The following is an 11,900-nucleotide window of genomic DNA, read 5'->3' as shown; positions in this document are numbered from 1 at the left end:
ATGGAATGGACCCATTGTAAAGGTATGTTTCTACGACCAAAGTAAAATAGTACAACAAATGGAACTAATAATCGGCTGCTTGAATTAGAAGATGAGAACTGGTGGTATGATTTATTCAAAATGTTATGCTCAACAAATCAAACCAGTTTGCAACCAATGATTGGTCACTAGAATCGGAGATAAATCAATGTTCATCGATCCAAAGAAAAGAGACCATAAGCGTCCAAGGGGTGGATTAGATAAGTCAGAAGTAACGCTGCAATCATCAACCCGTAAGCGATCCCCTGGTCGATGGAAGTACCTGCAAAAACAAAAAGAAAGCATTAATAACCAACCAAGAAACAACTACTTCCACAGGTTTTAGATGATAAGATGATCACATTTTACAAGATTAGATATTACTCCTTTGCCTTCATCTCCCAGAATAAATTAAGACTTAAAAGAAGATTAGTTCGATAAAAATATGCCAGTTATGATCAAATACACAAACTACCACTCAATAGTAACAAAATAAAAACTACCCTTTAATCTCTCCTTCTCCAAAATGGTATTCATAAAACCAATGTGGACTCGAATGTCTTTCGATGTTTTAGATTATGGACTTGAATCTCTCTGGGCGTATGAGATTGTTAATCCTTCTAAAACATATTGTTAATTGCAAGACAAATCTTGCTCTTATGGCCATTTTGTAGTGATTGCGTATTGGAGCAGATAAAAACTAAAAAACTGCAAAAGAAAAAGAAAAAGACGAAGGAATGATGAATCCGCATCTATAGAACTAATTTCGAAAGGAGTAAACATCGGGTATAATGGTATGATTAGGATGAATTTCAGTTAGGAAATGATTTGCATATCAATAATCAAAGTGGAAGACATCTAAACGTACATTTGCTTAAAACAAAACCAGGAATCTAAGCAAGAGACTAATTTAGGGTTTAACGAAGGCGAGATTAAACATAAATCGATTTCGCTAGAAGCTCGAATGCTTGTTGCAGTTGGCAAGCATAGAAACAGATGTAAATCAGATCCACATATGAACAACAACAACAGAATCCAATACATTTGTGTATATATAACATTTAAACACAGAACAGAATTACCGAGCAAAATGGAAGGAGAAAAGCAACAAATGTTTACCGTCGCTGGACGGAGCGGGCGCAGGGGCTAACGACTGAGGTTGAGCAAATGGACAAATGATGGCTAGTACGATCGAGATCATTAGCGCCATTAGAAAAACCCTAGTTGCAGCCATGCTTGTAGCAATGGTGAAACACAGAGATTCAGGTTTGAGATTATGATTCTGGGGAGGGGATGGATGTATATATATATACTAACACTATTCTTAAATAAATAAAACGATTTTCACAATTTCTCAATCATAAAAAGCCTTGTAATAATTTTACAAATAAATCTCGTTTAATTTTGTAAATACATACTCACAACTAAAATATTTAGAATATATATTTGATTCTAAACTTTGTTAATGTTATATAAAATATACGAGTCAATCAATTGAAATATTTATAAAAATTGATAATGGTTCATTTTTTATAATCATAATATGTATAGAAAATAATTTATGAAATTATATATTCATCAGTATAAATAGACGGTTGAGATGTGTATATGTTTTATTTTATTTTTTAAATGTATATGGATTAAAGATTGTTTTTTGTTTTCAAAAAATATAAATTATTATAAAAATACTGTTTGATAATAACAAAATAAAATGAAGAGTAATCAATAAGTATTTAATAAAGCAAAGTAAATAAATAAATAGATTTTAATTATAAATATAACTGCTCTACTAAAACAAGTGGAAGTTCTAACGCTCCATTTTGTGTTTTTCTTGAGTTTACGTATTTATTTTATGAGTTTTCTCAAATTTGTTTTGTTGGTTGGTGCTTGAAGGAGGGGTTATTTTGGGGGAAGAAACAAAATTAAAGCATGTTTTTGTATCACTAGATAAAAGAGTTGGGTTCACATAAGACCAAGGGTTTTTCGTGAGACTCGTAAGACCAATTTATATTCATTTATAAACTAATGATTTAATGGTCTAAAGTTGCACGTTGACAATTTTGTGATTATTGAGAAGTCTCGTGGCAATTTTGTGATTATGAATGTTCAGATTATAGATCTAATCCAAGGGTTGAGAATTGATTTTACGGATCTAACGAAAAACTCTTGATCTCACATAATCCCAAATCGTAGATCAAAATCAGCAGTAAAACTCCGATTTTCGAAATAAAAATCAGAAGTAATGAAATAAAATAAAATTTTAATAATATTTAAAGATGGGGACCTTTTGGCATGGCAATGGCATGGAATGAAACGCTAAACGATGCCATTTCGGTTGCTTTTATATTGCATTAAATTTTTTGAATATATGTTCAAATATTTTTTTGATCAGAGAGGAAATTATATCATATTTTAGTAACATAAATTTTTAATAAAATGATTTGAGATTATTATCGTATTTTTGTTAATTAATCAATAAAAATTGTGTGTCTCGTTTACTTGATATGCACAATAACAAATTAAGTAAGATTGGGGACATGAGGCAGACGATGATTGAAACAGACCCACAAACATATACTCTTATATATACGACATATAATGGAAGTAAATCGAATAACATGATGTTACATGAACGTAGCGAATGAAACATTGGTACCGCAAAATGATGCCTAAACCATGTTCCATGATGCATGCTCACACATCACCTGAATATAACTGCACTTTCGTTAGGAAACAGAAATACGAGTAGCAGCTACACCGTATACACAAATATACATGCATACTCTCCACAATAAATATATATACATATATATGTATGCAAGTTCAAACGAGAACACATCCATTTTACAAGAGAGAGAAAGTTTACTTTACAAACCACATTATTTGTACAAACCTTATTCAACCAATCATAATTTTTCATTTTTTTGTAATTATGAGAGGTTGATTAATTATTTTTATTGTAGAGGGTGTTAATCATGTATATTAGCATCTTCATTATATTAATTTTAGAGAAATACATAAAACAGTTTCATTAAAATTCCATAAATATTATATGAAATAATTTCATAACCATATATGAAACAATTTCATCAACAAAGTATTATATAAAACAATTTCATAAGATTAAATAATGTTATAGAAAAATTTCATAAGATTAAACAATGAAATCGACGGATGAATGCGGTTTGCACGGTTTGTACAAATATAGGTGGTTTACATTTGATCGCTCCTACATATATAGTATAAAAAGAGGGGGGAGGGGGGAGGATTCAAGGAAAAAACCCAAAAAATGAAAAAGTAAGGAACACTCTAATAATTATTCATTTGTATGATACAAACATGTACATACAAATAATTTGACCAATATGTACATGTGTGTAGATGCACATAGAAACCATAAATCATCTTCAACTACTTGTATGTACACGTTGATATCATAATAGTTAAAACACAGGACCTAAGTTGATAGTCATGAAAAGAAATGTAAATATTATCTAGTTAGTAGCTGTAGCACCTATAAAACAAACAACAATAACCGGTTACCAATCCACACTTTGAATAGAAAGGACCCAAGCTTTTTACAAAGGGCTAAACGTAAAAATAATTAATTAACGACCCAACAATAACCTCTTCTTCATTGCAAACTCGAAAGAAATAATCAAGTAATAACCCCAACCCTACTCCATGTGCGATGCACCAAGCAAGAAACCGAAATAATTACAGTAATGACCCAACATAACTTGGCTATTTCTTTTCGGTTTGTTTTAACGACCCAACATAGAATTACGAAGTGACAACCCATTGTAAATCAGGAGATGGAAACGGGAGGGTCTGTTATGTTGTGTTATGTGTGTGTGTGTATAATATATAGGGAAAGAGAGACGAAGGATCGTGTGAGAATAGGAGTTCAGATGAGAAGCCGAAGAAAGGATCTGTACCTCTTATCACTTTTAATCTCACCCCCCCCCCCACATGAGTTGCGCCATATCACGGGAGTTGATCCGGTGCATCACATTAGTGTTGATCGTCAATTAGAAGTGATCCAAGTGTAGAGATCACTTTGTATCCTTCTCACCGTAACTTCCATTCACTGGGACCCAACCCTATATATATATATATATATAGAGAGAGAGAGAGAGAGAGAGAGAGACACACACATATATGTATATGTATATATATATATATATATATATATATATATATATCATGGGAACTTGTGCTCTACATGGTACCAAGTTGGGGAATAAAATGATCCAAACTGGAGTCATCATGCACATGGAAGTCGTTGGGATGGTACCGACCCTGCCACCAAGGTATTGATTCTCCCATAAAGCCTGAATAAACAATACTTCCTCCCTACCCAAAAAACAAGTATATAACAATTTCTATATCCATTTGGTCCACAAATTTTCTGGGTATTTTAGATATTTGATTTACAATCAAAACCTTTCATTAAACTCAAATGTCAGCATTATTCTTTTGGATGGAGCAGTTAATGGTCTAATTCCAAAAACACCCTTCAACCATAATAGAATAAATGAAATTATGTGGACAAAAATCATTCTCATATGTAAGTCATAAGGAGGACAAGATAGAACATAAACTTATTATCCGTTGTTTGGTGAGACATTAGACTCGGATGGGAGAATGTTGAGTGGGACAAAATGCATTTTCTTCGTCCCACCAAAATTGGTGGAACAAGAACTAGGGAGATGGGACAAAAATGATAAATTACTAAATTAATCATGTCAAATTAAAACCTTAAAAGATTGCACAATTCTTTCACTCGCGTACTTCATTCTTGCCCATCCAGTCCAGTCTTATCTGCGTATAAACGCACCGTGAGTTCACATGAATTGGTTCTTGCAAGAAGATTCTTCCCAACACATAGAAGTTGTGAAATTTCCACACAGGATTCAAGTTTAACCTAGATCTAATAAACCATTTTCCTCCATTCGCACTAGTATTGCTTTTGTTTCTTCTAATATTTAATCAATGGAACCTAAACGCATTTTTCCATTTCTTCTAACACCATCACCGTGTAATTAATCGACTAAAAATATTCAATGTATGTAATTTTTTATATGCCCGCGACACGTGTCACACAGTAATACCGCTGAAGAGTATATAAACCTATAGAGCCGCATATAAAGAAAGAAAACGTATGTTTTGATATGGTTATTGGATAATCAGAAACCTGAATAATATCATGTTGATTATTAATTTATTATTATCATTCTAGGAGAATAATTAAAGTAAAGGTTACAAATGTAATTACGATAACTATAGGGTTTTATGCGTAAATATATTTACATATAATTTTATTAAGATAAAAGAATGAAATAAAACCTTAATTAGACTTGATGGGCCTTAAAGAAATGGGTTTAAGGATTAAGGTAGGCCCAACTCATACTTAGAGTACTTCTAGGTTACCTGATAAAACAAAAAAGAAACCTTCATTTTTTTTTTGTAAAACACATACTAGATTAGAAATCTAAGATGGTTTGTAATATTCTTCCCCTAAGGGTTTCTTTTTATGAAAAGTTTTCTAAAAAGAAAGTTATTTAACTAAATCAATCTTAATTTCTGGTGCGTTTTGTATAAGGTTACTTTTAAACGGAACCCTATAGTATTGAACTGGTGTTAAAAAAGCAAGCTTATTATTAACATTTTTGGTCAAGTTCAGGCCAACTCAAAGTGGCTAAGAAGCATCAAGGGAAAAGTAGGTGAAAGTATCCCAGGTTAATGTGCAGAAAGCCCTAGTAATTTTTAACAATCTCCTACATATAAAACCTAATGTTAAAAATTCAAAATTTTCAGTTTGTGTCCAAAGTGACATAGTCCTGAAACAAAGTGGTATACCATGATTCTGAGTTGAAAGGTGTGATATAGTGCAGTTAGAAGATACTAGCAACAAATTATCTAAAATAAATGAATGTATCAAAGGATAATCTTTAGTAAGCATCAACATACCAAATAATTGTTTGTTCAACGAAGACGAATCAAGAATCTGTTCTACGGTTTACCGAGACTTCAATGCCACTTTGAGGCGCTGCCTTTACTGCTAGAGGCAAGTCTACAAGCGTACTTGGTGGTGCGAAATACATGTGTAGCGACATAATGCAGATAATAATACCCAAAAGGAGCTGTAGCAACCACAAAGATAAGTTTAATATCTAAATTGTGAGAGAGAGAGAGAGAGAGGCGTAACTTCATTTGACAGCATACATAAAACCACATTGTTTTAGACCACAAACACACAAGCAGAAAGTATACCAACAATCAACATGGTCTATATGCTAGAAAAATATCATGAAAAAATAAGAATCATTATCTGTTTCGTTAGCTTCATGTACATTGAAGTCCCCAAATGACAAACTAATTAAATAAAAACCAACTGATCGAGATATGAGATTCAAACTAATTAAAGTGTGGTAAAATAGTTCCTCCATTAAGGTAAAATAAACTCACTTCGAAGCTTCTTGTACCGGCTAAAGCTTATTGACAATTTTAAGGATTAAGATTTGTGGGCTACTTCTCTGCTACTTGCTTGAATTAATTCCTTTTAGATTATACTAACATTGGTATATGAATAATCTTTAATTAAATATTCAAGTACATTACATCTTGCCTCTTGTAATAGTTGGCATTTTCTTAAAGTCACCTTTACTAGTAAAATGCAGTATGCTACATTCCAATTCATTTGTTAGTGCATGTAAAAGGTTGAGAAAAACATGGTTCCCTTAAAAGGGGGCTGGTGAAGAAATTCCTTTTGACTCAAATGGTGATAAATGCTCCATTAGATGATTCAGAAAATTACTTACTTGTAATGTTGGTTTAAAAGTAAAGAGGAACACTGATAAAACCATTGTGAGTAGCATAGCCATTGATGTGGAATACACCTGCAAGGAGCACACAATGATATTTTAGAGAAAGTATAAAGGGGAAGTAACAATAGACAGAGTTCTGTTAAGAATACAAGACGGACTATTGGCTATCTATGAATGCCAACTGCAGGTTCCTTATCAGCTAATCTTCAAAATTTCATTATATTACAAGACTTATCATTAAAATTAGCAGATATTACAGCAGGCATTACATCACAGACTTGCATGATCACATATAAGTTATGTTCCATGCAGGGTTCAGGGTGCATCAAATAGCTTGACGATAAATAACAATGATCAAATTTGCATTTCTTTTGGGGGATAAATTTCAAAAACATAATCTTACATATATTATGGATCAATCAATTGATATACATATATACTTGCACGTCGCAAATAAAAGAAGTCATCAATTACAAAGCAAAGAAAACAAATGAGCAGAAAAAGAGACTTCGCTTGCCCCTTACTCTCTCTCATCTCCCTTCCCCCTTACTGTTTCTCCTTTTCTTCATCTTTCTTTTAGGGTTTGTTGGTTGTCGAATCAGAAGATCCAAAGACAAAGAAAGAACCCGACTATGCAATCCCAAAATTAACAATAACCATGGGTTCAGGATATCGTCAACCAAACCTGGCATGAACCCAGCAGTCATCCCACACCCATTCCGAAACCAAAAGTGGGGGCTTCATTTAAGCTGCACCCATGGAATATAGCTTATGTTCATATGCTGGACTAAGTCTGCTTTGCTGAAAGAGCATTGTGTATATTCTCCTTCAAGCAATTATGAGGATTTACATGATTTTAGAAGTTCATGATTCACCCTTCTTATCCCATGTTTCATTTACTATTCTGTGGATGTTGGACGGGTGCCTACCTCTAAGAACCACACTTTTCCAGCATTGGGAAAAAAACATGTGCATCAAAATGCTAATGGTGATTGAACCATATGCTATTGTCAGTATTAATGTTGCAGTTGTTCTCAAATTGATATTGAAAACTACAGATTATTCTAAATTTGGTGAAACTGTAAGTTAAGTTGTAACTAATCCATACCAATTCAAGGTCGTTTGGTCAATGAAATAGCTAGCATGGGTTGGTTTAGTACGAGAATAATGCAAAACCAAGGGATTTCATTTGGTTGGTGGCTTGCCCACAAAACTGAGGAAATTCAAACCATAACAAGTCCTATAGCTTTAAGAAAACAGCTTCTAATAAGACCTCTGAAGGAATTACTGGAAAAGAAGGTGTCCATACTGCAAATAGTGATGCAAATGAAGATATTAAATCAATACAAGTAGAAAGAAAGGGCAAAACCTTCACAATGTTGTCGGCATATTTCATTAACCATGACACCAAAAGACCAGTGGAACCAAGATTTAATACCACCAGCCATGTTGTGATGGTGTACCCATTGAAAAGTCGTTCCCACCATGGTCCTCTCTCGAATCCTCCTCTAAAATCATCCAAAATAAGTCGTGCCATGTTAAAAATTGCACCAAACCTGAAATGAACATGTATAGTCAGTTGTCACTTACTAGCAGCAGGAACCATAATATCATAGCCACATTTTTCTACTACAAAAGCAAAAAGGATAAAGAACGAAGAAGCCTACGTGTACAGTTGAACGTTCTGCCAATATAAGCTATCATTATTCTTCTTCATTAAAAATTCAGTATAAACACCAGCTAGAGCAGAAAGACAAGCAGACAAGACGCCCAACATGTACCCCTGGATTGGCGATGAGAAGAGGGAGTCACAGGACGCCTCCCCACATCCTTTAACCTATATCAATAAATAACTGATAAGGTAAAGGTTCACTAGTAAATATTGCAGGCAGTGACATCATTGAATTAATTGATGGAAAAAAAAAGGAAACAGATGAAGCAAGAATCACGACAACCGATTCTGAAAAGAGAAAAATATGATACAGTGCACACTGTTTGTACAACTGGCCCATGTAATAGTTTAACATTTAACTCATATGTGCTACCAACTTTCAAAGCTACACTCTATATCCCAAACCAAACCCACTTTTCTGTGCCTTCCGCATGCAACCAAGTTAATCCCCTTTCTCAAATCCAGACATCTGAAAACCCAACTTCCACCAAGACAAAACTTCTGATCCAGTTTACAATGTCTTGTGGAATCATCATTGCACCATACATGTTTTGGTTTCAAGGATAAATCTTAGTTCATAGAGTCCGCAAGTTAAAGAGCAACGAAAAAGAGCAGGAGGATAGGGGTTGCATGACTGGAAAGTCGAAGAAAAAGACAAGAAAAGAAGAGGAACAGAGAGACATGGAAGATCTCGGTTCTTGATCCATTAGTCATAGTCTATGGGTCCAAAGAGGACTATGAGACTTCTACCTATCACAGATTTTCAAAGGTGGGCAAGTCAATTCGTATAGTTATTGATAGTCAAAAGAATTTAAGCAACCATAATTTTGATGACTTCATAACAAATACGTCCAAATACTAAAATCAACCGCCTCGGACTTGGGGAGGGTCTTGTCATTGAGTACTGGAGGAGTTGGCAAATATGAATGGTCCATGATAGGAACATTGTAAAGGAAGCATTAAGTAGACGACGCATTGTTTGAAAAAACTCAAGTTGCATGGTTAGACAACCCATTGCCATAAGCAAGCTTTTGAAGTCAGATTGGATTTGTCAGTTCTCAGACAGGCCACTTTTTGAGGGGTTCAAGTTCCAATCTCAGGTCTTGGGGAAGTGGCTTCAGGACTAAGCAACATCTCAAGTCGGTTCAAGTTGATATCAAGTGCTCAAGTTGGTATTCAAATTCAGTGCTCATGTTAGTTAGCTTATGTTGCTTCAATGTCTAAGTGGCAATCTTAGTAGGGTTTTTGTAGTTTCTCATTTGTTCTAACTTCTAATAGGTTTCATTGGGGTTCAAGGTTTTTAAGGAAAGGTTGCTTTCAGTGTTTTCATGGATTGGAAAGAGATCTTTCCACCTTCAAGTATAATGTTGTGGATCTCTTCAAATCAACATAATTTTCCTTTTGCCAAAAGAATACATTTTCAATAAAATCTTCTCTAGTCTATCAGCCAAAAGCTTATGTCTGATAAAAATGAGATCAAGCAAAAGGAATGCAATAGGTACAAAAGGTTGCAAGCATGGATGCCAGCAGGAGATATTAGTAGCACCTGACTTGTGGTTGTTCCAATAGCCAATAAACCTATCGCCATCCACTGCAAATTGGAGAGCTTCCTCTTCAAGAACAGCCTAAAGAAATAAACAACCCCTTAACTTCACAACAACTACTATCAAGTGCAAGTGAAATTAGAACAAAGGGTTGTTATTAAATTCCCAAACATTATGGGAGTTGCTATATAATTTACTTAAACAAAAAGATCAGGGAACTCACCTAAATAATATTCCTGTCGTGACAATTTTTAAATTTCCCATTATTTGATATGTGGATGTATCAACATATGTCAGGGTGGCAAACTGAACATTATTATGGATGAGGTATATTATAGATGGGATAGGGTATAATCGAACAGACTTCCATTCTGTTGTCATCCTGGCAGGAGGCGATTTCTTACACTCCCTCCACAGGAAGATGCTAGATACAAGAAGCTGCAACAGAAAAGCAGCCCAATTAGTTGTTCCATCTGAAACAGCTCTAGATACAAAAAGATGAAACTAGAGAAGCCATTATGAACATTAAGCATTCACAAAACCCCCCAAAAATTATTTCCTTAAGCACAAGTGTCATTTATCACCTGTCTCTTCTAAAAGTGAATTACTTCATTACTACCAAGAATAAATGAAATTATATGTAGTCACATGAACAAATAAATACCTTGAAGATCTCAGCAAGAAAAGGAATAGTTGCATAGTCATACTTGTATCCCCCATTACTCTGTGACAATGTAGTCAAAATTCCCTGCCATAAATGACAAAATAGAAAATGTTCAGTTAGGAACTGAGCAAATTAAAGTTGGAAACTACTCATTAGAATATCAGAATTAAAAGGCCAAAATCTAAAATCGCCATAAACTCATTTTCAACACACTTCTCTTTCTTTCTAAACTAAGTGATTTGTGGTAACAACTTCCCGCACCCCCAACCACTCATCAGACCAGCAAAACAATGCTGCGAAAGATGCAAAAAAAATACATTGCAGCAATGAAACAAGAAATCTCCAAAGCAACCCAATCATTTCATTCCTTATTCATAGCAAAAGAAGAAGGAATCGACAGTACTTGCAACAAACAAGCAACATAGAGATCACATAACCTTAAACCTAACCAAATTCCTATAAGAAAATAATAATAAGTTCAAATTCTACTAAATTTAAGCAATTTCGAAGCAACGATGAGACGAAACAAAAAATGAGTTGGTTGTAAATGATGAAACAGAGATTGATTCAGATCAAGTGTCCTAAAACACGCAGATTACGTGGAAAGGTGAGGACTATTGAAGTGGAAATTAGGGTTAAAAGAGAGCGAAAGGTACCTGAGAACTGGTGAGAAGGGTCAGGAGCGATGCGACGACGTACCACTGCATCTCATTCTCCGGCGATTTCTCCGGTTGTTGATTTGCATACCGACATAAGTTATGGTACGCGCTACTTGTACCACTTCCGATCGACTATTTTTGTTGTTTTCAATCTAATCATTTTCTTAAAATCAAAAATTACAATTACATCATAAATCTATAAATATAAACATCAATCATTTCTTTTAATATTATGAATTAATCACAAGTTAACTTTAAAAGGTTCACTAAAAACACCCAGATGTAATGTAATAATATAATGTGTAATATTTATTATTTATTATTTATTATTTTTTTCATCAAACATAAATACTTTCTACGTTTTTTTATATGTTTCCTTCTTCCTATATATTACGTAGAACAAAATTGGATAGAAACATATCTAATAAAATAATCAATTTATCTTTTAATGAGTTGTTTACATATTTTGATTAATTTATGTAATATATTAAATTATAATAAAATAATTATTTT

The 11,900-nt window shown here is 33.7% G+C and overlaps 2 protein-coding genes across 4 annotated transcripts; both read right to left on the bottom strand.

Moving 5' to 3' along the window:
- Positions 1 to 7: 7 nt before the first annotated feature.
- On the bottom strand, positions 8 to 1,290 carry LOC112529834 (arabinogalactan protein 41-like). The gene is made up of 2 exons (XM_025141257.1): positions 1,138 to 1,290; positions 8 to 301 (listed from the first exon to the last, which is right to left on the bottom strand). Exons 1-2 carry the CDS (start codon positions 1,250 to 1,252, stop codon positions 192 to 194), a joined length of 225 nt encoding a protein of 74 aa, XP_024997025.1. The 5' UTR covers positions 1,253 to 1,290; the 3' UTR covers positions 8 to 191.
- Positions 1,291 to 2,557: 1,267 nt separating this feature from the next.
- Positions 2,558 to 11,494, bottom strand: LOC112529355 (CMP-sialic acid transporter 1). Of its 3 annotated transcripts, none has more exons than XM_025140606.1 (9): positions 11,385 to 11,494; positions 10,729 to 10,812; positions 10,288 to 10,502; positions 10,067 to 10,145; positions 8,516 to 8,685; positions 8,218 to 8,404; positions 6,843 to 6,920; positions 5,992 to 6,164; positions 2,558 to 2,733 (listed from the first exon to the last, which is right to left on the bottom strand). In XM_025140606.1, the coding sequence occupies exons 1-8, from the start codon at positions 11,433 to 11,435 to the stop codon at positions 6,021 to 6,023; spliced, it is 1,008 nt and encodes a 335-aa protein (XP_024996374.1). In that variant the 5' UTR covers positions 11,436 to 11,494; the 3' UTR covers positions 2,558 to 2,733; positions 5,992 to 6,020. The 3 variants fall into 3 exon arrangements, with proteins under 3 accessions (XP_024996374.1, XP_024996373.1, XP_024996376.1); XM_025140605.1 differs by having other exon boundaries at positions 2,558 to 2,723; XM_025140608.1 differs by lacking the exon at positions 2,558 to 2,733 and adding an exon at positions 4,266 to 4,842.
- Positions 11,495 to 11,900: the final 406 nt, after the last annotated feature.

Source organism: Cynara cardunculus (genome assembly GCF_001531365.2).
Source record: "Cynara cardunculus var. scolymus isolate 2C chromosome LG 16, CcrdV1, whole genome shotgun sequence".
NCBI classification, from domain to species: Eukaryota; Viridiplantae; Streptophyta; class Magnoliopsida; order Asterales; family Asteraceae; genus Cynara; species Cynara cardunculus.
This window is presented reverse-complemented; position numbering and strand designations above follow the sequence as displayed.

Coding starts and splice junctions, on each gene's coding strand:
- LOC112529834 (XM_025141257.1), bottom strand. CDS start 1,252: ATGGCTGCAACTAGGGTTTTTCTAATGGCGCTAATGATCTCGATCGTA. Junction 302..1,137: donor GCCCGCTCCGTCCAGCGACG/GTAAACATTTGT, acceptor TTGTTTTTGCAG/GTACTTCCATCGACCAGGGG.
- LOC112529355 (XM_025140606.1), bottom strand. CDS start 11,435: ATGCAGTGGTACGTCGTCGCATCGCTCCTGACCCTTCTCACCAGTTCT. Junction 8,405..8,515: donor CAGAACGTTCAACTGTACAC/GTAGGCTTCTTC, acceptor TGTTCATTTCAG/GTTTGGTGCAATTTTTAACA. Junction 6,165..6,842: donor CTTTTAAACCAACATTACAA/GTAAGTAATTTT, acceptor TGGTTGCTACAG/CTCCTTTTGGGTATTATTAT.